Source organism: Telopea speciosissima, chromosome 8 (genome assembly GCF_018873765.1).
Source record: "Telopea speciosissima isolate NSW1024214 ecotype Mountain lineage chromosome 8, Tspe_v1, whole genome shotgun sequence".
Taxonomy (NCBI): Eukaryota; Viridiplantae; Streptophyta; class Magnoliopsida; order Proteales; family Proteaceae; genus Telopea; species Telopea speciosissima.
The window spans coordinates 3,779,070-3,799,840 of NC_057923.1; the positions used below are offsets into that span (position 1 = coordinate 3,779,070).

At 37.8% G+C, this 20,771-nt stretch overlaps 3 protein-coding genes across 3 annotated transcripts; 1 reads left to right on the plus strand and 2 right to left on the minus strand.

Moving 5' to 3' along the window:
- The first annotated feature begins 5,806 nt into the window (after positions 1–5,806).
- Positions 5,807–10,374, plus strand: LOC122672785 (squamosa promoter-binding-like protein 16). The gene is made up of 3 exons (XM_043870276.1): positions 5,807–6,357; positions 8,568–8,704; positions 9,597–10,374. The coding sequence occupies exons 1-3, from the start codon at positions 5,942–5,944 to the stop codon at positions 10,247–10,249; spliced, it is 1,206 nt and encodes a 401-aa protein (XP_043726211.1). The 5' UTR covers positions 5,807–5,941; the 3' UTR covers positions 10,250–10,374.
- Positions 10,375–12,051: 1,677 nt separating this feature from the next.
- LOC122671812 lies at positions 12,052–17,084 on the minus strand. Its single transcript, XM_043869259.1, has 3 exons — positions 16,862–17,084; positions 12,401–12,488; positions 12,052–12,233 (listed from the first exon to the last, which is right to left on the minus strand). The coding sequence occupies exons 1-2, from the start codon at positions 17,011–17,013 to the stop codon at positions 12,410–12,412; spliced, it is 231 nt and encodes a 76-aa protein (XP_043725194.1). The 5' UTR covers positions 17,014–17,084; the 3' UTR covers positions 12,052–12,233; positions 12,401–12,409.
- Positions 17,085–18,481: 1,397 nt separating this feature from the next.
- On the minus strand, positions 18,482–19,672 carry LOC122671146 (fasciclin-like arabinogalactan protein 17). Its single transcript, XM_043868252.1, has 4 exons — positions 19,408–19,672; positions 18,961–19,314; positions 18,825–18,910; positions 18,482–18,622 (listed from the first exon to the last, which is right to left on the minus strand). Exons 1-4 carry the CDS (start codon positions 19,670–19,672, stop codon positions 18,482–18,484), a joined length of 846 nt encoding a protein of 281 aa, XP_043724187.1.
- Between the last annotated feature and the right edge of the window lie 1,099 nt (positions 19,673–20,771).

Genomic DNA, 20,771 nt, shown 5'->3' on the forward strand with positions numbered 1-20,771 from the left:
ACCTTAATATGTAATCATTGATTCTACCAAAAAAATTAAATATGTAATCATTGAAAAAACATATAGTAAATTTCTATAAATACATGATGAGCTATGTAGTTGAGACGAGCCATCAAATTAATATGACTTATTCAAGTAAATCCGTCAAACAATCAGAATGATCCATGAATTGTCTTTATAACAAACTATGTATTTCAGTTGGAATGACTCCAATTGTACTTGTTTTGGCAACCTTCTAATAGTTCAACCATCTCTTCATATCAAACTACCAAAGATCCGTGTTAATGTTGTATTGATTGTTATGACATGTGACCTTATGATGTCAACCGGAGATGTTGGATTCACATCATACAATTTGTTACGACGATAAAAGGGCTAATCTCTTACCTTATTGCATGGCATGACAAGACAAACCACCATATCACACTTTGTCAATATTTTACAATAGGGGTTTTCTTCTTGACACTTTGAGATAGGGAGTTTCTTATAGTGTCAAATAATTTGTAACTTTATTTTTCATTCTTATAACACACAAATTTTTTAATAAAGATAATAGTATCATTTCATATGTGTACTCGAAAAATATGTATGACAATGACATATTTTATAATAATATAATGATGTGTCACTTTCAACTTATTTCTTAAAACCTTTTTATACTCTTACTTCAAAGGTCTTTTGGGACAAAGACAATGGGACAATTAAAAGAAGGTGTCAATATCTAAATAGAACTATAGACGTATCCCAAAAGAATAGGGTATATAATGCATTTATTTAAAAAAAAATATTATAAAAAGAGTTACATATTACATCCTTCAACCCTAATACAACCATGTCATGTCTATTTGTAATTATGCCGAACTTCCCTCAACTGTAACATTAAATTGTAATCATGTTGCTCAATATCAAACAATTATTTGAAGGTAAAACCCTCCTAAAAAATTTGTAAGTGACCATTTTATTGTAAACTTGAAAATGTATTATTTTGAAGAAAAAAAAAATCAAAATTTGTTATACTCTCATGATGACACTATGACAATGTCAACACCCCGTTTCCATGAGATTATTAAAGGGTGCGAGTTTTTAGAATCTAACCATTTGGGTGTCAATATTCTCTCTGTCATCTTATTGCACGAAGTGAAATAATTTTAACATCATTCTAAGAATGTCATCAAACTATTAGAATTTGCGGATTAAAACATTCTTTCTTCACTGTGGGTGAAAGAAAGCTTGGTCATTAAGTCTTTGATATGTTCTATTATTAATTTCACTTCAAAGAAAATCTAGATAATCATTATGTGCTACGCGAAGATTCAAATTCCAAATAAGCAACTGTAAAAAAAATAATACAAAAATAAAAAAGACTAACTATTTTCTATCAAACATACTGTTAATTGTTATATGTTTGAGACTCACATAAAAAGAGAACGTCATGACAAAAAAGGGGGAGGGGGTTCATTGGGCTTAAAATTGGCATTGGGTCGGGTTTGCCTAATTCCAAACTTAACCATATTAGGGAATTATCCTTCTTAAACTAGGGGGGGGGGGGATTTAGTGCATAATCAACCTGAACTTGCCTAGCCACCCTTTGATGCACACAATTTTGTCACTAAACTTTTATAAGATAACTAGGCTGGAAACTTGTGAGGCTAAATAAGGAAGAGAGGAGGGGCTGGAGAGAGATTATCTAGATATTTTTCTTTAAACAAATCTTGGTTTTTTTTTGGTAAACTTAAATAACCAACTCATGCCAACCCATCAAAAGCCATTTATAGCTTAGCTAAACTGATCAAAAATATTAAAGATATAGATCTCCAATTTGATGGGTTCTTTAGATTGGACATGTCATCCCTATGTTCTCCATGTGCCTCAAATTTGGTGATCACAATGCAAGGGATTTTTTTCCAATGTTTTTGGAATAGTCACTTTTTTTTAAAACTTTTTCTCTCATAATTGGATTAAAAAAAAAAAAAAAAACTTGAAACTTTAGCACATCAATGTATCAAAAAATCAGATTAGTTTGAAATTTTATCACATAAGGATAGGATGTGGGAAACGTATCAATCAAGATTTGACACTTTTTAAGCTACCACACCTAGTAGGTATTGTTAGATAAAGAGAGTTGTGGGCAAAAGGTTCCTACAACAAATGTACCGATATAGTTGAATTTTTATCCGTTGCTGTAATTGGAGTGTTACTGTGCGCATCATACGGTGCAATAGTGGCCATGTGTGTACAGCGGGCCCTATTATGCGCACATGGCCATTGCTGCGCCACATGATACGCACAGTAGCACTCCAGTTACAGCAGCGGATAAAGGTTCGATATAATTGAAATAGGTATTTATCAAATATGGAAAAAAAGAAAGATAACTTTATATACCACCTGTGTGGGGTCCACATGGCCAATGAGCAGATTACTTCCCGATTCATATATAAAGGACCTACATGATCAATGAGAAGAAGAAGAATATGAAAAGATGTGTACTACCTTCAATGTGTATATCATTTTTTTGAAAAAGAATTAAGGAAATGGAGGTGGGATTTTTTTTGGGTTTGGGGTTAGGGAGAAAAAGGCCAATAGAGCAGTGTGTATATCATTTTTTAGAAAAGGAATAAAGGAAATTGAGGTGGGGTATCTTTTTTTGTTTGGGTTGGGTTAGGGGGAAATCGCTCCTATTGGCCTTACCATTACATAAAGTAAAATGGAGAGGGGTGGTTGATTGGCCTTTTGAGGCCCACTTTTATACTTCCAAAATAGAAGTTTTTGAAACAATTTTCTTCTACCAAGTGTTAAATATATGTGGAGCCTATTATTTTGCTATATTCTAGAACTATAGTTTAGATAATATTTGAAAGCGAAGGTCTTTCTTCATCATGAAATTAAGAGAATCTAACCATTGGAGTTTCATTATTCTCTCTACCTCTTATTATATGAAGTCCAAAATACTTTGGTATTATTCTTAGAGTTACATTCAGTCATCAAACCCATGGATTTAAGAAATTCTCTCTTTACCATGGATAAAAGAAAACCTAGATCCTACTCGGAATTTTATTCCGATCCCTTCATATTTTGACTGAAAACACCAATGAAATAAGAATAAAGGTAGCATGTGATATATACCTTGAACTTTTTGGATGCGAGGAAGATGTTCTCATCAACAACCCATCCTTTAAATTTTCCATTTAATGGCTTAATTTGCATTTAAAATTGGTGGACTTATTGCCTACATCATTGTCTACCCATGCCCAAAGACTCTTGACATGGTTTAATCATGTGGGGAAACAAGTTTCCTGAAAACTATTTTACAATCAATATTTTTTACATAAGTAAACCGTTATCAGAAAAAGTGTAAGATATTTTCACAAAGGATATGGAGCAGGAAATTTGACATGTGGTTAATTCAGAAGGGTTCTTTATCATCCAATGGTCACATTGACAAAATTAAACACTTGGAATTAACAACTCGACCCTTTTTATAGGGTTATGTAATAGGGATGTCATAAGCTATCCCGCATCAATAAGCCTGATAACTGGTTAGTAAATGGTTCAGTGTCAAGTGTAGATTGATTATTATTTAGTTATTCTCAGTGTTTGATTGTAGCTTGATAGACACATCGATCGACACTGGTAACTAATCATTTATAGTTTGTTTATGGCTTGATTATAGCTTGAGTACCTAGTTTACAGTCTAATTATTGTCTAAGCTCAACTATAGATCAGTAACTGTTTGAATGAAAATAAACGTATTCATGTCTAGACTATGAGTCCCAATTAACTAAATAGTTCAATAGTGATACAAAAACCGAAGACCATTGGGTTGACGCCCTTAACTGCATATGTGTGGGCATCAATGTTTAAGTATTGGTATATATCACTTGATATCAACGAAGTACGATACATATCGATACAAATTAAAAAATTAGATTATTTAAATAAAAAAGGACAAGAGATCGCTGTCTGATCATATAACACCTGCACCAATACATGGGCTCTGCCAATAAGAGCCCATCCAAAAGCATCTAATTGACTGAGATTTTAGCTCCACTTTTAAGTCAATAGAGGTGCGGGCATATTACTTTGTCGTATTTGTTAAAAAATCAAAACATATAAATAAAAACATCGACTAAGCAGTCAACTATGTTCAAAAGGGTAAGTTTATCTGTCAAAAAAATTTATTTAAAACGACAATATGTAACAAAAAAATAGCTATATAAAAGGGAAAGGTGAAAGAAAGTGGAAATAAAATTTTTTTTTTTTAAAACATGTCATCAAATGTGAAACACAAAATCACATGCATTTGTACTTTTTTTTTTCCCCTTCACTTGTAAAGTTGAAAGGAACAACAACACCAACACCCTCACCCTGTCCCTTTCCTTGCCACTTGTTTTTCTAACTCTTTTTTTGTCTTTTTAAATTTGGAAAACCAAACAATCCAAAACAAAAAAAAAAAAAACCAAAAAATTAAAAACAGAAGAAACGACAAAAAGAGAAAAAAAAAGAGCATTCCTTGAAGTTGTGTGTTTTGCTTTTCCACCACGGCATCGCTCATGGCTCTTTAGGTTAATTTACGCTTTCTTCACTCTCTTAGACCAACGTTTTATAAATTCGAATCGGCTCGGTCGAATCCAATGATTTGGATTGAATTCGATCCTGATTGATTTTGATTTTGACTGTTTTGGATCGACCAATTTTAAGATCTTTTGATTTTGATTTTGAGATCGATTCGATCCTCGATTCCTAGTTTAAAATCCTTGGCAATGCCTCACGCAAAGTTTAAGAACCCAAATTCAAGATTCAGATTAATCCTCACTAGTTTTGATCTAATTCCAACCCCATTCACTCGCATAGATGTATAATCCTCTCCAGAGAGTCTTCATCATAATGGTGTAAGAAACATTTACATCAGTCTAGGCCAATCTCGATCCAATTCTAGGTATCTAAGGCATTTTTTTGTACGAAGGGAATCGAGATCAGCTTCGATCGATGCCAATCCGACCGATCGGGATTGAATCAATCTGAATCAACCGGCTCGGCCGGTGTTGGCCCACATTTATTTATTTTTGGTAAATGCTCGACATTTATTTTACTTAGCTGTATGTATTATCTGTATTTCTATTTTTATTATTTATATGACAAAATGGTCTGTCGATACACTTTAATGCATTAATCTCTGTATATTGCTCCTCTGACCTCCCAATAATTGCCATATAAATCCTCCGAGTAACTCTTTTGCTATGGAGAACGGAAAGGGTGATTCTTCTAAACCTACACCCCTGGTTTTTATTTTCCGCCTCTTCTCCTTTCCCAGCTTATTGATTTTTAATGGAATCCTTGTCAGAGAATGAATGGCTGGCAAGCCCAAATCAGTCTTCTTATGTTTCGCTTGTCTGTAAGTACTCTCATTTCTTCTTCCTTGTCTGTCCCTCCACCCCCTCCTGCCTCTCTCTCTCTCTCTCTCTCTCTGTCTCTCACACACACACACACACTCTGTAGCTTATTCCCATTTCTTTGGAGTTCCTCTGCAATTCGACTGCGTGGAGTTACGGTGATGGGATTTTGTGAATTGGGTTCTTGATTTTTATGTTTGTTTCAGGTACCCATCTTTGATTTTTCAGACATTCATCACTTCAGATTTTATTTCCGGGTTCTATCCAATTTCACTGTAGAGTGTTTGATGCGTCACCCGGGTCGCTGTTCTTTTCTTCTTCTTCCTCTATTTTTTCCCCCCTTGGTTTGGTTTCTTTGACCACTGTTTTTCTTGCTTGGTTCTTGCTCTCTCTCTCTCTCTCTCTCTCTCTGCCTCGAAAGTCTGAAGGATTATAATGGACTGGTGAGGTAAGTAGTGAAAACGCCTCTCGACTTAAGAGTGGGGGAGATTACAAGGAGGGGAAAGAGGGGGAAAGAAGAAATAGTAGGAGAAGAGTCGGGAAGAGGTTATATGGACTGGGATTTGAAGACGCCTTTGTGGGATTTAGCGGAATTGGAGAGGGAAACCATCCCCAACTTGACCCCACGTATTGGGTCTAGTGACTTAGGAGGCCAGAAGTCTATAGGGGATTTCTCGGTTGATTTGAAGCTGGGAAGGCTGGGTGATTTCGGAGATGGGTCTGTGGACAAGTTGAAGGACCAGAGGATCTCGACAATGGTGTCAGCATCTCCATCAAGTTCTTCGAAGAGGGCTCGGGCGCCTAGTAATGCAAACCAGGCGGCGTCGTGTTTGGTTGATGGGTGCACCTCCGACCTCAGTAACTGCAAAGATTATCACAGACGTCATAAAGTCTGTGAGGTCCATTCTAAGACACCAACGGTGATGATAGGAGGCCAGGCGCAGCGCTTCTGTCAGCAGTGCAGCAGGTATGAATTAATATTGGAAGCAGACAACTATGTTTGGGTGACTGGTTCCATTATCTCCAAATGTTTCAAGCTTTCTGGATACAATTAATCTTTTATTCAGTTGATGTTTCTAATTTTCTATGCTTTTTGACACTATTGTTACCAAGGATGCTTGTTGAGCAATGCAAGAAATCCCCCTTTTAGATTAGAAGCTTTTGGTTGGCGAATTGCAATGCGAGTGCTTGCATTTTTACTGCTCTCACCGTTTGTCTCGAAAAACAATAAAATAGAATTGAAATTGTTTTCTTTTTCACACTGGAAATCCTATTTCTTTCAAATGCTTGATTCTATAACCATTTTGGGTTTCTGTATGTTTGTAGATCTTTCACATTATGACTTTCAAAAATAGGGTTTGCAGTGGACAAAATTGTCTATGGTATGTAATATGTGTTAATTTCCATGGATGCTAATTTGTGATATCCAGTTAGCCATTTCCTTAGCCCTTTCAACATCCCCTTTGGGTGGTAGACTCTCTCTTTCCCTGTTACTCACAACCTTATGCATTACTGAATTTGTACTATTATGTTTCATTTAATTTCTTTTTACTCAAAACTTTACTTCTTGTTCTAAGGTCCTTTTCCCCCCCTTATTGCTTACTCTAGAATGTAAGGGATTTGAATTGCTTGTATTATTTCTTATTTTAAAATGATTTTGTTTTATTTTGATACATTGAATGAGTTATAGTGATAATGATCATGATCAAGATTTTCAGTAAAATTTTCAAATTCGAGATTTATTGCAAAATTTACAACCGTATTAGCCAAAGCAGATTTTCTATCTATGCACATTAGCATCATATATGACCACGCCACTTTATCTTCACTTAGGACGGATGTTTGGTCCTCCCGTCTCTTCTTGTTTATGATAGTATCTTCTCTTCGTTCTTTCTACAATCAAGTTTTAGGATTGTTTGCTCCCAATTTACATACAACACAACCCCACTAAGTTGTCTCAATTTATGTTAACCATACAATTCGTGTCATTTTGCGGTAAGGTTTTATCCACCTGGAACATGAGTTTTTTCTTCTAATTCCAATGTGAGCTTTGCTGGTTTCAAATGTAGGTTGTCCCTTCGTCTTATTTCTTATCAGGAACAAAATTATTTTTCTCCTCAGCATTTCACGTATTTTATGGTGAATGCATCATGGTTTATTCGATTAGTAACCTCAATAAGGAGAAAATGCAGTTATGTCTATTATGTAAATATTCAAAATAATCATAAGGAAAGGTTTGCAGAATACATTTCAGTTTGGTTCTTTGGATTTCCCTTGTCGGTATACACTTCAGAAGCTGCTCACTTGTCAAATGTTTTTATGTCTTCAAGAAGAGTGGGTAAGTGGGTAAGAAGTGTTGTTTGGATGGAGTAAGGGAGGATCGAGTGGTTGAGGCTCTTAGTGACTGCTTCATCTTGGATGTTATTTGTGTTTTTTCCTCGTAACATTTTTAAATAGGTGTTTTTCAGTGCTACTCTGAGGCACCTCAGTGATAGCCAGTAGACATGGTTTACAAATTACTACATAATACTGTCTGCATGTTGGGAAGTGATCCTCCTTTTATGTATTCAGCGTTAATCTCCTGCTGCAATGATTGTGTCTATTGTATTTTTTTTCCTTAATCATTCTAGGTACACGATTACACATATAAACACACCCTCAAACACAGACTTAGGCATTTATTTGTCCTATCCCTGGTGTTCTTTGTGATATTGTTTTTTTTTTTTTTTTTCCTGCTTCTGATGTTTTAACCATCTCTTGTAGTGTTTAGCTCAATTGGTTAGAGCATCATGCTAACACCACCACCCTTTTTTTCTCCTTCCCTCCCTTGCACATTTATTTTATTTTGTTGAAGTCCATATCTGGCAGGCTATTTCCTAGTTGGTTTTCTGATTCATGCTTGCATCTAGATCTTCCATTGATGGGAACCCTAGATCACCTTTTATGTCTATAACTTTCTTCTATAATCTGTTTGGAATTCCAATGTTGTTTTTGATAAACATTATCTGCGTTACTCCTCAAGGATTGCTTATTTTACTTAATTCATTTTTCCTTGCAAGCAGGAATCTTTTTGCTTTCTAAATTTATTCATGATACTTAAAATTACTAGGAGTTTCCTTTCTCTTTATTAATTTCTTCTGTTCATAATCTTGTCTAGAACTGTTTGATCACTTATAGGTTCCACTTGCTAATGGAGTTTGATGAGGTGAAGAGAAGCTGTAGGAAACGTCTGGATGGGCATAACCGGCGCCGAAGAAAGCCTCAGCCAGAATCCCTATCCATGAATTCTGGAAGCTTCTTCTCCAATCACCAAGGTTTGTATTCTTGTTCTAGAGAAGTCCAATGTTTGTAAAATGTTCTATTTGCTATTCATAGTTCAAAATATGTTCAATTTGATCAATTTGTCTGCTTGTTGATGTTGACTGATTTTCGCTTGAAGCAGGAAATTTTTTTCCAAATCAACTTAAATGAGCATTCCATTAAGTACCTGAATTGGTTGGCAATCTGTTCCAAGTTATCATTAACTTGTCCAGCTTTTGTGGATAGTTTTCTCAGGCTTTCTGACATGTTACTGTTGTTATCTTCCAGCTATTAAGTTCTTAGGTTGTCCTACTCAAGTTGCATATTTATACTCTTGCTCGGTTCCAGTTGAACACTTGAACCTGGATGTTGCGATGTTATAGAAATGATATTCTTGTACAGACAACATTGTATTGATTAGAAAATTGGTCATGAAGAGTCAGATATTGGATTTTATATGTTTATTTATTTTTCACTTTCCTACTTGAAGCCGCCCCCCCCCCCCCCCCCTCTCTCTTTTTTTGCTCCTCTTTCCCCTTTGTTGTCAAAATCGTAAGATGCCAGGACCACAATTTACTAGTGCCTATTTTGGAGATCCTCCCAATAAATGGAACTGATTGGCATTTGTAATCACATGTTCTATGTAAAACTTTTGAACATTCTGCTATTTCTAATGACCATTCTTAAGTAAGATACTTATACTTATGATCCCTAAGGAAGGGACTTCAGAATGTTGGATCATCTAGCTAATCTGTCTTGGTCCAAGTTATCTCCTTCACTGAAAACATGGATCATTTCTTGCTAAATTTTTCATATCTGCCATTTTCCAAAAAATTGCTTTGTTGTTTATGTGTAGTTGACATGTATCGGTCTCTTTGGATTTAATATATCTTCTTCTTCCTACAGGTTCCAGGTTGTTGCCATATACCAGTCCACAAATATTTTCCCCAGCTTCTATGTTGAGTGCAACCTGGACTGGAGTGGTCAAAACTGAGGAAGATGCGACACTTTATAACCGTCACTTCATCAACAGACAAAATCCATTTACTGGATCCTTCTCTCACGACTACAAAGGAGGAGGGAAGCAATTTCCCTTCGTGGCAAGTAATGCCACCACACTAGCAAATCAAACAGCCCCAGAAGCTTCTGTGTGCCAGCCGCTTCTTAATACCATTACCTCATCTCAAAGTGAGAGTGGTAGGAATATTTTCTCCAATGGGTTATCTAGAGTCCATGACTCGGATTGTGCTCTCTCTCTTCTGTCATCACCGTCAACACAGACTTCAGGGATCAGTTTGAACAATTTGAATCACGTGGTGCATCCAGAATCCATTCCCATGGCTCATCCTCTAATTCCAGGTCTGCAGTACAGTGGCCTAGGTCGGTATCCTTCCTCACGGGTAATGGAGGATGAGCAGGTGGGTTCGGTATTGGTTACTGAAACAAGTGACGCTGACCTCCATTGCGAGGGGATCTTTCATGTCGGATCTGATGGTTCTTCCCAAACTGTGGGCCAACAGACACTTCCTTTCGCTTGGGAGTGGGCTAAACTCCGGTGATTGTTCCTATTGTGAATTGTTCAAGCATTCAATTAGTTAGAATTCTTTTTCCTTTCCATGGTTGGTTGTTTAAGATGTTTCTGCCATAATATACATACTCGTTTTCTTCTTGGATTTTAGCATCATCCCTTTTCTCTTGGTACATGTTTGTGTGAATGAGGGGACCTGTTCAACCTTAATTTTATATGATTGGTATAATCAAAAGGGTTCAATTTGTTGAGTTGTTCTCACTTAGTTATGCATTAATTGTAATCTCTTGCTGTAGATCAGAACTGTAAATAGGGATGTCGCCTTGGTTTGGTCCATTATTTTTGGAAGTCAGTATTGCTTCAATGATTTTTAGCAGGGGAACAAGAAGTTCCTTTCATGCTGGCAGTAATGCCTTGGTATGTTAGGGGTACATTGTTATGTATTGGTTGACTGTTGACCTCACCAGTTCAGGTGTCAAACTTTGGCAGGGTCTTCTCAGGGTTTTATTGATCAAACTGCTGGTTTTTGAAGCCATGTTCATGGTTTTAAGAAATTTGGTGACTATTAGAATGTTGAAACCACTGTTAAAGAAAAGGAAATACCATAACTTTCTCATGGAAGGTACCTTATCTTTATTAATTCCTTCAGTTATTTTGTTCTTTGTGAATTAAGATTGTTTTAGTTTTTAGCAATTGCTATGGTTAAATATCATCCATGTACTCTAATTGAATATCGCACTCATGTGTTCTACTTTCGAGTTAGTGGGAAGGCAACTTGATGTTCAAATTTCTGAAATAAGAGTTTTCTGATATAGAGTTAGACAAATCTACTAATAGATCTGTCCAACCATTAAAACTTATAATCGTTGCCAAAATAAATCGGTGCGATAACAGAAGTTATTTCGACATGTTAGTTACATTGTGATGTGGCAATTTAGTTCTTAACTAAGTGGACATGTTGTCCTTAATATGAATTCTTAAGGGAACTAAACTTTGGTCTCTTGGTGCAACTTAGTGGTCAAGCAGAACTGCTGTTTGAGGAATCGGTACTGTATCAGATGTATTGATCGATCCATATCGGATCGGCCCTGCCTGTTTGATATAGATATTTGACTGATACAGTATCAGTGAATCAACTTGAACCCTAAATTTTAGTTGAAAAAAAGGTTTTGTGATCCAGTATTTGCCTTATATGGCATCGATATCACTGGCAACCAATACATCCATGAGCTGAACCAGTTGGTTGGGGCATTAAATCTGATGTGGTTCATAGCCGATGTGCTGGGAAACAGGGAAAGACTTCCAACGTTAAAATAGTAAACTTGGGCAAGAGACCGCTGTCTAGTTGTGTAGCACTTGCACGGTTGCACCAGCAGGGCCATTGAAAGTGCACATAGGGACATTAATATAGAAGCATTTTTTTTAAAAAATTTCTTGGGGCCAAGACGGTACTTTCATGTGCTCCTGTCCCACACGACCAGGTTCCAAACTTTGGTCGGTTTTTCGTGCGCTTCCGTCGGGCTCTGTATATATCGCGTCATTCAAAACAATCAAAACCCAGTAGTAACTCAATCAGAGTAGAACATTTAATTGGAAGAACAGAGAATGCACCTAAATTCCACCTATTCATTAATAAGTAACAATTAGGTATGAACTATGAAGTGTGCAGAAGATTGCTTATGATTGAGCACTCATAAACCTACAACTGAACCGGGGCATGACACTCCCCCTCCCATATGGATTCTTATTTTGGAAGGCAGCAAAGGAAATATGACTACTGAATAAAAAAATAAAAAAAAACTAAATTACTACAAAATTGGAAAGGTTTTAAGAAGAAAAAAAAATAAATCTCGAGTACTTGGGATCTATACAACTGTGATTTTCGAATCCACCCACCCAAATAAAAAGTGAAGGATAAAAACTTTGAAGGGTTGGCCAACAGAGTAACAAGAAGAGTTGATGTCCGAGATTCAGGACTGTAAGCTTTCTTCCTTCCCATTATTCATTTCTTTACCCTGAATAATCACATGTAGAAAAGTAAAAAAAAAGGTTTAGAGAAGGTAAGAGCAAAGACATATATCTCTGAGCATGTCTACCCTGATATTGAACAAGTTAAGAATGAATAAATAAACCCATATGAAGAACTGTGTAAATAAGAATTTTGGATTCAAATAACTCTTACCTCAAATTACTAGTGCTTGTCCTCCTTGGGCACATCTTTTTGAGGAACTTGAGATTCCAATTCCTTTGGCTTTGCCTTTTCTGCTGCCCTGAACCAAAGGCATATATATGCTGTTTAGGCAAGTTACAGAAGAAAAAAGGTAATCCTCAAAATAACAAGGGGACACAACAAGGAAGAAGAGGAAAACTTGCATCCTAAGAGACGAGGACATGATAAAAATCCTTCCCACCTATGCAGGCTTTGGGGACGTGTAAAAGTAAAGCACACAATTCAAGAAGTCTCACCAAAGAAATTATCTAGCTTCAAAATAAAAGTATTAGATGAAAACTAAACTGAAAAAAAAAAAATTTTATTCAGATCCTGTAACCATGTGGATTCCCAAACTCAACAAAGGAAATGCTATGCAATATGTGTAACAGTTGTTATCCCAACCATGCACTAGGACCAAATAATAGCAGCAGACATTATATAGCATCCCAATCAACGCTAGACCCAGCCAAATTCATCCTGTCAATTGCCAATCACTAATTTTTCATTGACATGATATACATTACAAAACTAGTATAAACCTGGATCTCCTATAATTCACGAATATAATGTACACAAAGAATACTAGTGGAAGCACCATATTGGGAGGTCGCCAAAGATCACAGCAGCATTTCACTTGAGCTTGAAGCAGCAACAATAGTGAGATGGTTCAAGGAATAGATCTGGTATTACAGGTGTGGCACAGACATTCCATAAGAGAGAGAGGCACGATGTTTCAGCATCAAGGGTAACCAATCTGAAAGAATTCTGTTAGGCATGACAAGAAAGCTTGATCAAGGAAGGGGGCTGCAGTTTCTACGATGATGGCCTGATCAAGGGAAGGCGGCAACAGTATCTATGATGATGGCCTGATCAGGATGGATACAGGAGATCACATTGTGGCTGAAATCAAGAAAAACAGAATCACTTCATAGTCAGCAAAGAGGAAGATCTTTTCAGATTCCACTTATCATCCATGGTATAAGGCTATAAGCTGAGGACTTCCTGTGCATTGGATGCTTTCAACACATAGGAGTTGATCTAGATTCCAAAGGTAGAACCTCTGCTAAACAGAATCAGATGCTTGGAAGCTTGAAGAGTAGGGTTGAATGAGTATCGACTGCGACAGCACTTTGATGCAATGAATTTTTACAGGAAATGTCAACTCCAGAAATAAGGACTTTATGGTGCAAATGATTCCCTGTTAATGTACTACTACTTTCCAGAGTTCGTGCCAACAAAGGTGAGAATCAATATTCATGGTAATCGATTTGATTTGAGATTAGTGGAAGTAGGTGAAGAGGGTGGATAATCATATTTCCCTGTTAATGTACTACTACTTTGCAGAGTTCGTGCCAACAAAGCGAATCAATATTCATGGTAATTGATTTGATTTGAGATTAGTGGAAGTAGGTGAAGAGGGTGGATAATCATATGCCACCCCCCCCCTCTACAAACCAGAATGATTGATGCCAGCAGAGCAATATGACAGATGCTCAAGGTCAGGCCAGTGGCAACGGAAAGCAGAGAAAAGAGGCGGTTTATAGGGAGGATGAGCTAGAGCAATCAAGATTTAAATACTAATTTTCTTTTATATGAATCCTTACACATTTAATAAATGACAACTCTTACTTTATGTTGCATGGTGGTGGATAATGTAGCCCTAGATTGGTAGGAGACCAACTAAGAGCCAGCAAACCAGGATCTGTTATGAACAGGTGAATTGGCTAGGTCAAAATAGGGTTTTTTGGTGAAATTAGGGTTAGGATTTGGATCAAATGCTATAGGGGCATGTAAGGAGAGTTTGAACTAAAAATGGAGGGATTTTTCTGGCTGGTTTGGTCTGGGTAGAATTTAGGTTATGGGAATGTTGTTCAGTGATGGAGGGATGTTGTGGTTTGAATGGGGTAATGGGAAAACAGCTTGTTTCGAGTATTCCAATTGGGCAGGAGAATACTCGATCCAATTATATGAAGGTGTTAATAGTTGAATGGTTTGTTAAGAATTTTAGGAGATGGGATGGTTTCAAGAGTTGGGTGGGAAAATTAGGGATTTGGGGTGGTTTGGAGGATTAGGAGAAGAATGGGTATTGATGGGATGATTCTAACTTACTGTTGTTGCAAGGGCAGCTTAGTTGGTTAGAGGATCTTGAATAATTCTTGAGTCTTCACACCGCAAGGTGTCGATTGGATCAAACACCAATCCCACTAACAAACCACCCAGGCTTCCCACCGCAAGGTGTCAATTGGATCAAACACCGATCCCACCAGCCTTGATCAAACACAAGACAAAAATCTTCAATGGAGAAGAAGAGCAGGAAAAGCTTTCATTAATATCAAAATTTGTGTTCAATGTTTGCCCCCCTTACAACCTTATATAAAAGAATAAAAGACTCAAAAATAGACTCCTACACTAAAAAGGAACGACCTAACCCAATCCTTAACCTATTAGGTAACTTAAATTGACTAGAAAACTGAAATAGACTCAAAACAGAGTCCAAATCCAGCCCAACTTAAATACTTAAAAGAAAACCACTAAAATCATTTAAATTGAACCATTGGTTGAACCGGTTCAATTTATAAACAAAAACACCAAAATAAAACTAAGTATGGAACTAAAACAACTAATCCCGTATGCAACCTAATTACCCATAGTTTAGGCCCATAAAAGTGGCCTATTACGTTGAAAACCCATGGGATCAAAGGCCCAACATGTACACAACCCAAACCTAAACTTATTCCTAAGCAAAGAAGCCCAGTTTGGTGATAAATCTGCATCAGTGGAAGGAGGAAATGGGGCTGAATAATTGAGCTGAGAATCTGAAAAATCGTGAGATAAGAGACTGCTTTGCTGATTTAGCCACAGCATACAGGAAGAAAGATTGTGATTCACGAAAGGTCAACAGGGTTCAATTCTCAGTGCCAAGATCAATAGGATGGATGAGGGGGGGGGTTCAAAGGAGATTACCAAATGCTATATCAGTTGGTAGGTTGTATGGTGAAGGACCCAATCTGGTTGATTTTAAGTCTATTAAAAAGAGTAAACGACCTGGATACAATAATCACACCCTTAGTTTATGTCTCATACAAACCTTTATCCCCCCCCCCCCCCCCAACCAAAAAAAAAAAAAAAACTCAACATTTCAAAACAATTAGTACACACCTCTAAATTCATTTTCATCCATTCCTTAAAGCACCTGAATCCCCTCATTCCTAAATTGGTGACATTTAAATAACTTACTTATCAAGGATTAAACCATTGAACACACTGGTAGTAACCAAGGACAAATGGATAAGAAAACTTCAGAGGGAGCTCTTCCTGTATCTGAAACCAACAAGTGTCAGGGAATTTACTTACATCATTCCCCAAATTTAAGTGCACATCTGTTATTTCCAACTTCTTACCGGTTTTGGTAGAACTCTTTAGGTTAAATTTCAACCTCTTAAAGTGAGACAACTTGTAACCAAAAGTCACCAAAAAAAAAAAAGACGCAGTTATAAGTGTATTAATGGTCTTTCCAATGCCCACTAAAGTAGCAATCTAATTTCACATGGTTACTGAGTGCAACACTCAATTTATATGTTAGGCTTCTAAACTCAAAGCTCGTGTAACCTAAAACAAACTATGTCCCTCAAGAGTTTCTCTATATCAGTTAAATGACTGAATTCCCATTAAAAAAAAAAACAAAGACTTTCGTTTTGTTCGTCTTTTGAATAGCCTAATACATGAAATTACAGTGTCACCAGGTTCTGAATTTCAAGCTTCCGAACAGAAAGCTTCTATTACCGTTGACAACATATATTCCCATTTCATATGCATTTCAGACATCAAATATTCATTAATACTCTTATCAAATAACAATGGAATTAAAACCAAATGAAATTTAAACTCAAACCCTTAATATTACATATTTCCTACAGCTGGTAAACCAAATCAAAGAACAGAAATACAGCATGAACTTCAGCTTTGTTAAGAAGGGAAGGGACGGAGAAACAGGAGCAGAACATTGAAACACACCCTCTCTACTCTAGTGTTTGCAGACCTGCGCGAGCCACCAATTTGGGTATGTAACCCAATTAAGCAATGCCCCATTCCGGGTTAAACAACCCCCCCCCCCCCCTCTCCCCTCCTTTTTTTATTTTTTTTTATTTGATGACGTCCAAGGGTTGAAGCCACACAATTAACATCGACGTGATTACGAGTATCAAAACAGGGACGACTATGTGCAATATATCTCTGGCCAATAGATAAAATAGATAAAAAGTACCTCTGGAAAGGGAGAAGACTCAATAACCTAATTCCCTTCTTAGGATTACTATGCAAGCGTTTCGTTTTAACTTTTAAGGAGAGGGAAGAGCAAACCCCTCCCGGGCGAAGTCGCAAGTGGTCTAGGTTTGGTGATCCGCAAACCAGAAATGATGAAGATAGGCTTACTTGGAAGCAGAAGCGGATTCTTCTTCAAGCCATTGGCGAATCTGGCGAACGTTGCGTCTGAAGATTGTAGCAGAGTGTTTGACATCGCTCCTGAGCAGTAGTACAACGGCGCTCACACCCGCCACCGTGAGAATGAAGTTGGTCAAGGCCATCACCACCACAGATCCTTTCCTTACCACACAGATCACGATTGCACTCGCTATAGCGAAATCGAAAATTGAAGATTAAAACCCACCTTACTAAATTTGTAATTGAGGAGTTGACTGTTGAGTGATCCAATCCAAGAAGTCGCTTGCGCCTGGTAGAGACGTGAATACGCTTTGCTCGTCTTGGCCACGTCCACTATATATCTGTGATTCTCTTCAAGCTTGTATAGTCTAGCTAAATCTAGGGCCAGGGTTTCAGAATCGTCAAATCGGTTCAGGAATCGACCGATTCAAATCGGACGGCGATCAACGATTCTAATTCTTGGATAAAATACCAGAATCGTTGAAATATTGCTTGAATATGCCGATTCTAATTTCTAAGGCTTTTTCAGATCAATTCAAGCCGATTCAGATTCAGATCAAAATTGACATTAATCGATTTCTTCATCGATTAAGCGTTTTAAAACCCTGTCTAGAGTGAGTCCATATCTGCTCCCCACTTGGGAACGATGGGGATAGATCTGAACCCTCCATGGGGCGTGGGTCCCACAACCCATGGAGGGTTGGGATCTGTCCCCACTGCTCCCCATGTGGGTAGTTGATCCCAACTCGTCTAGACTCTACCGGTCTCTAAAAATAAATAAAAGAAGACTATAGATCATGATTGATCTGTTTAGGGATGTCAACCGCTCCGTTCTGATCTCTTTTGGTCGAGTCTAATTGGTCATCAATTAGTTGATCGGGCCTCATAGGCCAGGCATATGCTGTTTATTCAATCGGTTGATTACCCACCTGTAATACGGGTCAAGTTAATCTGGCTTAGATCTCTAAATGGCATAATTGGGTTAATCACGCTATCAACAGGTTATAAATGATCGGTTTCGATCAGACTCCATCGGGTTACCAGCAATTTCCATGAACGCTCGAATAATAATCTGTATAGGCCTGGTACCAGATCATTTACTAATCCGTTGGTTTCAATCGGGCTTGCCAATGTGGACCAGCTTTGACACCGCTAATATTGAATTCCATTATGATATTTAATATCTGGCTAATCCACGTAATGCCCCAGCCATCGAATAATCAAAATTATCACATCACTTTTACACGTAGGGAGGAAAAAAAAAAAAAGAGCCTAAAGAAACCTCTTTCCTTCAGATTTTTGGAAGAAATCTTTGATACAGCAAGAAATTTCCAGGTACGATTTTTATTTTTTTTGGTAATAAGGAATCAACTTTCAACAACTCTTTACGGAATTTAATAGCTAGCATTCATTTTAGTGAAAATTACATCTCCTATGCTGTACTATAGTCTAATTACACTTTCATCCTCTTCATTTTCCTTAATTACACCTAGACCCTTTCTGACGGAGGATGTTAACTGCTGTTAGTTATTGATTAAAATAGACTATTTTACCCTTGTTCTTAGACACCACAAATAAAATTACAGTGATACCCTTTTCATCATCTTCAACCTAAAACACCCATATCTTTCCTCCCCAACCGCCAACACCACCACCGCCACCACCGCCGTCGCCGCCTCCTCCACCACCACCGACAGCACCACCACCACCACCGTCGCCGCCGCTTCCTTCTCCTCCACCACCGCCTCTGTTCTGGAAAATAGTTATGAAACTGAAATCTCACAGGAAAAAATGGTGTCCGTCTGTGTGTCTGGTGTTGTAAACTTGTAATGTAATGCTGATTAATCCAAATCAAACATCAATTGAGCTCAAACCAACCAAAAATGAGGCAAATGCAAAAAGACGTACATGTGACCCACTAATTATAACTCACCGACAACTACCACAAACATACCCATGACCATGACTCATCAACAAATCTAAAGACTAATAAATGATCACCACCGGCACCGGAATCCCTTCGCCGGAATCTCACAATCTCTTACACACAACTACAACAGAGAGAAAGGGAAAGTAAAACTAACACGCACCTCTCCTGGGTTTCACAGTAGACTTGGTGGTAGAACTGTGCTGGACCAATTTCGTTTCGGATTTCGGCTTCTCCTCAGTGGGGAACAGCACGCCATCGCTACCCTGTACCGAAATCCGGCCATCGGTGTAGATGTCAGGATCCATCAGATACGCCGATTCGTCGCCCTGTCCAAATTTCACAGACCCATCTGCCTCTTCCGCCACAACCTTGTGGGGTACCCGTAACGTATCGTGCCGGATCTTACCAAATTTCCTTACCGCATTGTACATACTCTCCTCCGTCTGATACTCCGGAATGAGAAAAGGAAAACGGAAAAGAAATGAACTATTATCAGGATGGGTTAGTGGGCATTCTGCCAAAAAAAATGTAACAAACCCTAAGAAAGATATCAGTTTTACGAAATGGAGATAATTATTTTACTCAACGGAGTCCCTCACATAATAACTAACAAGGTTGATGGACAGAAAAGTCTCTGGGGAATAATTATCGTTCGGAGCTAAAACTATTAAAACGTAGCCTTCAGACACTAAGTTCCCCATTTCTGACGGTAAGGAAGTCAGGTTGACAAGAATGTCGACGAGTTCGTTGTATCCGCCGTAATGCAGGAGGGTGTGGATGAAGTCCTTCACTTGGGATTCGCCATCGAACTTGTGGTGAGTACCTCCGAGGTCTGGTGCCGGTGCCGGAGCTAGTGATGGCCCTGGAGCCATTGCATCGTAGATTACCAGTAATGAAGTGGCCAGTTGAATTTACAAAGAAAAAAGGCGCAGTTGCAGGAAAGGGTTTTTGGAGGAGGTTGAAGAAGAAGAAGGGTAAAAGGGTCTATTTAAATAGACCCAGGGTTAATTTGGGGATTAAATCAAAAAGGTAAATGAGTCATGTCACAAAGACCCAGGGTTACTAAATCATGTCAATACTTAACAGACGGATGTTAACGGTAGGGGGTATGATAATAATTTTTTGTAAAGCAAAGGAGGTAGAAATGTAATTATGCCATAATACATAGGAGGGGTATGTAATTTTTTTTAGTTTTAAGGTTCCATTTCTTTTTGTTAAGAGTTTTAAGGTTCTATTTGATTGCAAATAAAGAGGAATGATCGATGTAAATAAGATCATTATCCTCTCAGGTTCCTGCCTGGTATAGTTGTGCGGTTCCTCTCATAGTGGGGCAGAAATGACGACCTAATCCTCTGTCTGAACACACTACCTAGGTGTGGTTAAGTTGTCATTTCTACCTCCCAATGAGAAGAATCGGACAGAAAAAAAATTCGATGTAAATAACATCTTGAGGTTCAAAAGTCATTAAATCTTTATTTTTCTTTTCAAATCTAACTTGCAATTAGATAATTGAGGAAATAGTCATATGAGATTTTAAAACATATGGGAAACAAAACGTTATCTAGTTATGTGCGGTGCGCGCCCTTGCAACTAGACACAGGGCCATAAGAAATGACCGCTACAACCCTAGGGATTTTCGCCTTTTCATGGGGGCACAGTGGTCCTATGTCTGAGTGTAGGGCTGCACGCAACCATGTAACGTTCTTTCTCCCAAAAAGTATATCCTCAGACAGAAATTCCATTTACAGGTTCGTGGGTTATATATTTGTTTCATCTGTTGACATCTAATGGATCTGAAACCCTATTCAGCCATAAATTTTGGGTCGAACTGCTGGTTCAATGGAGATTCCCAACCCACCCCCAAATCTATTTGGCCATGAACTCTTCTCTCTCTCTAAGACCTTAGTGCATCTTCTAAATGTGAGATTGTGAGTGCCATGAAGCCGTGAAGGTTGAAAACACAGGGGAGGG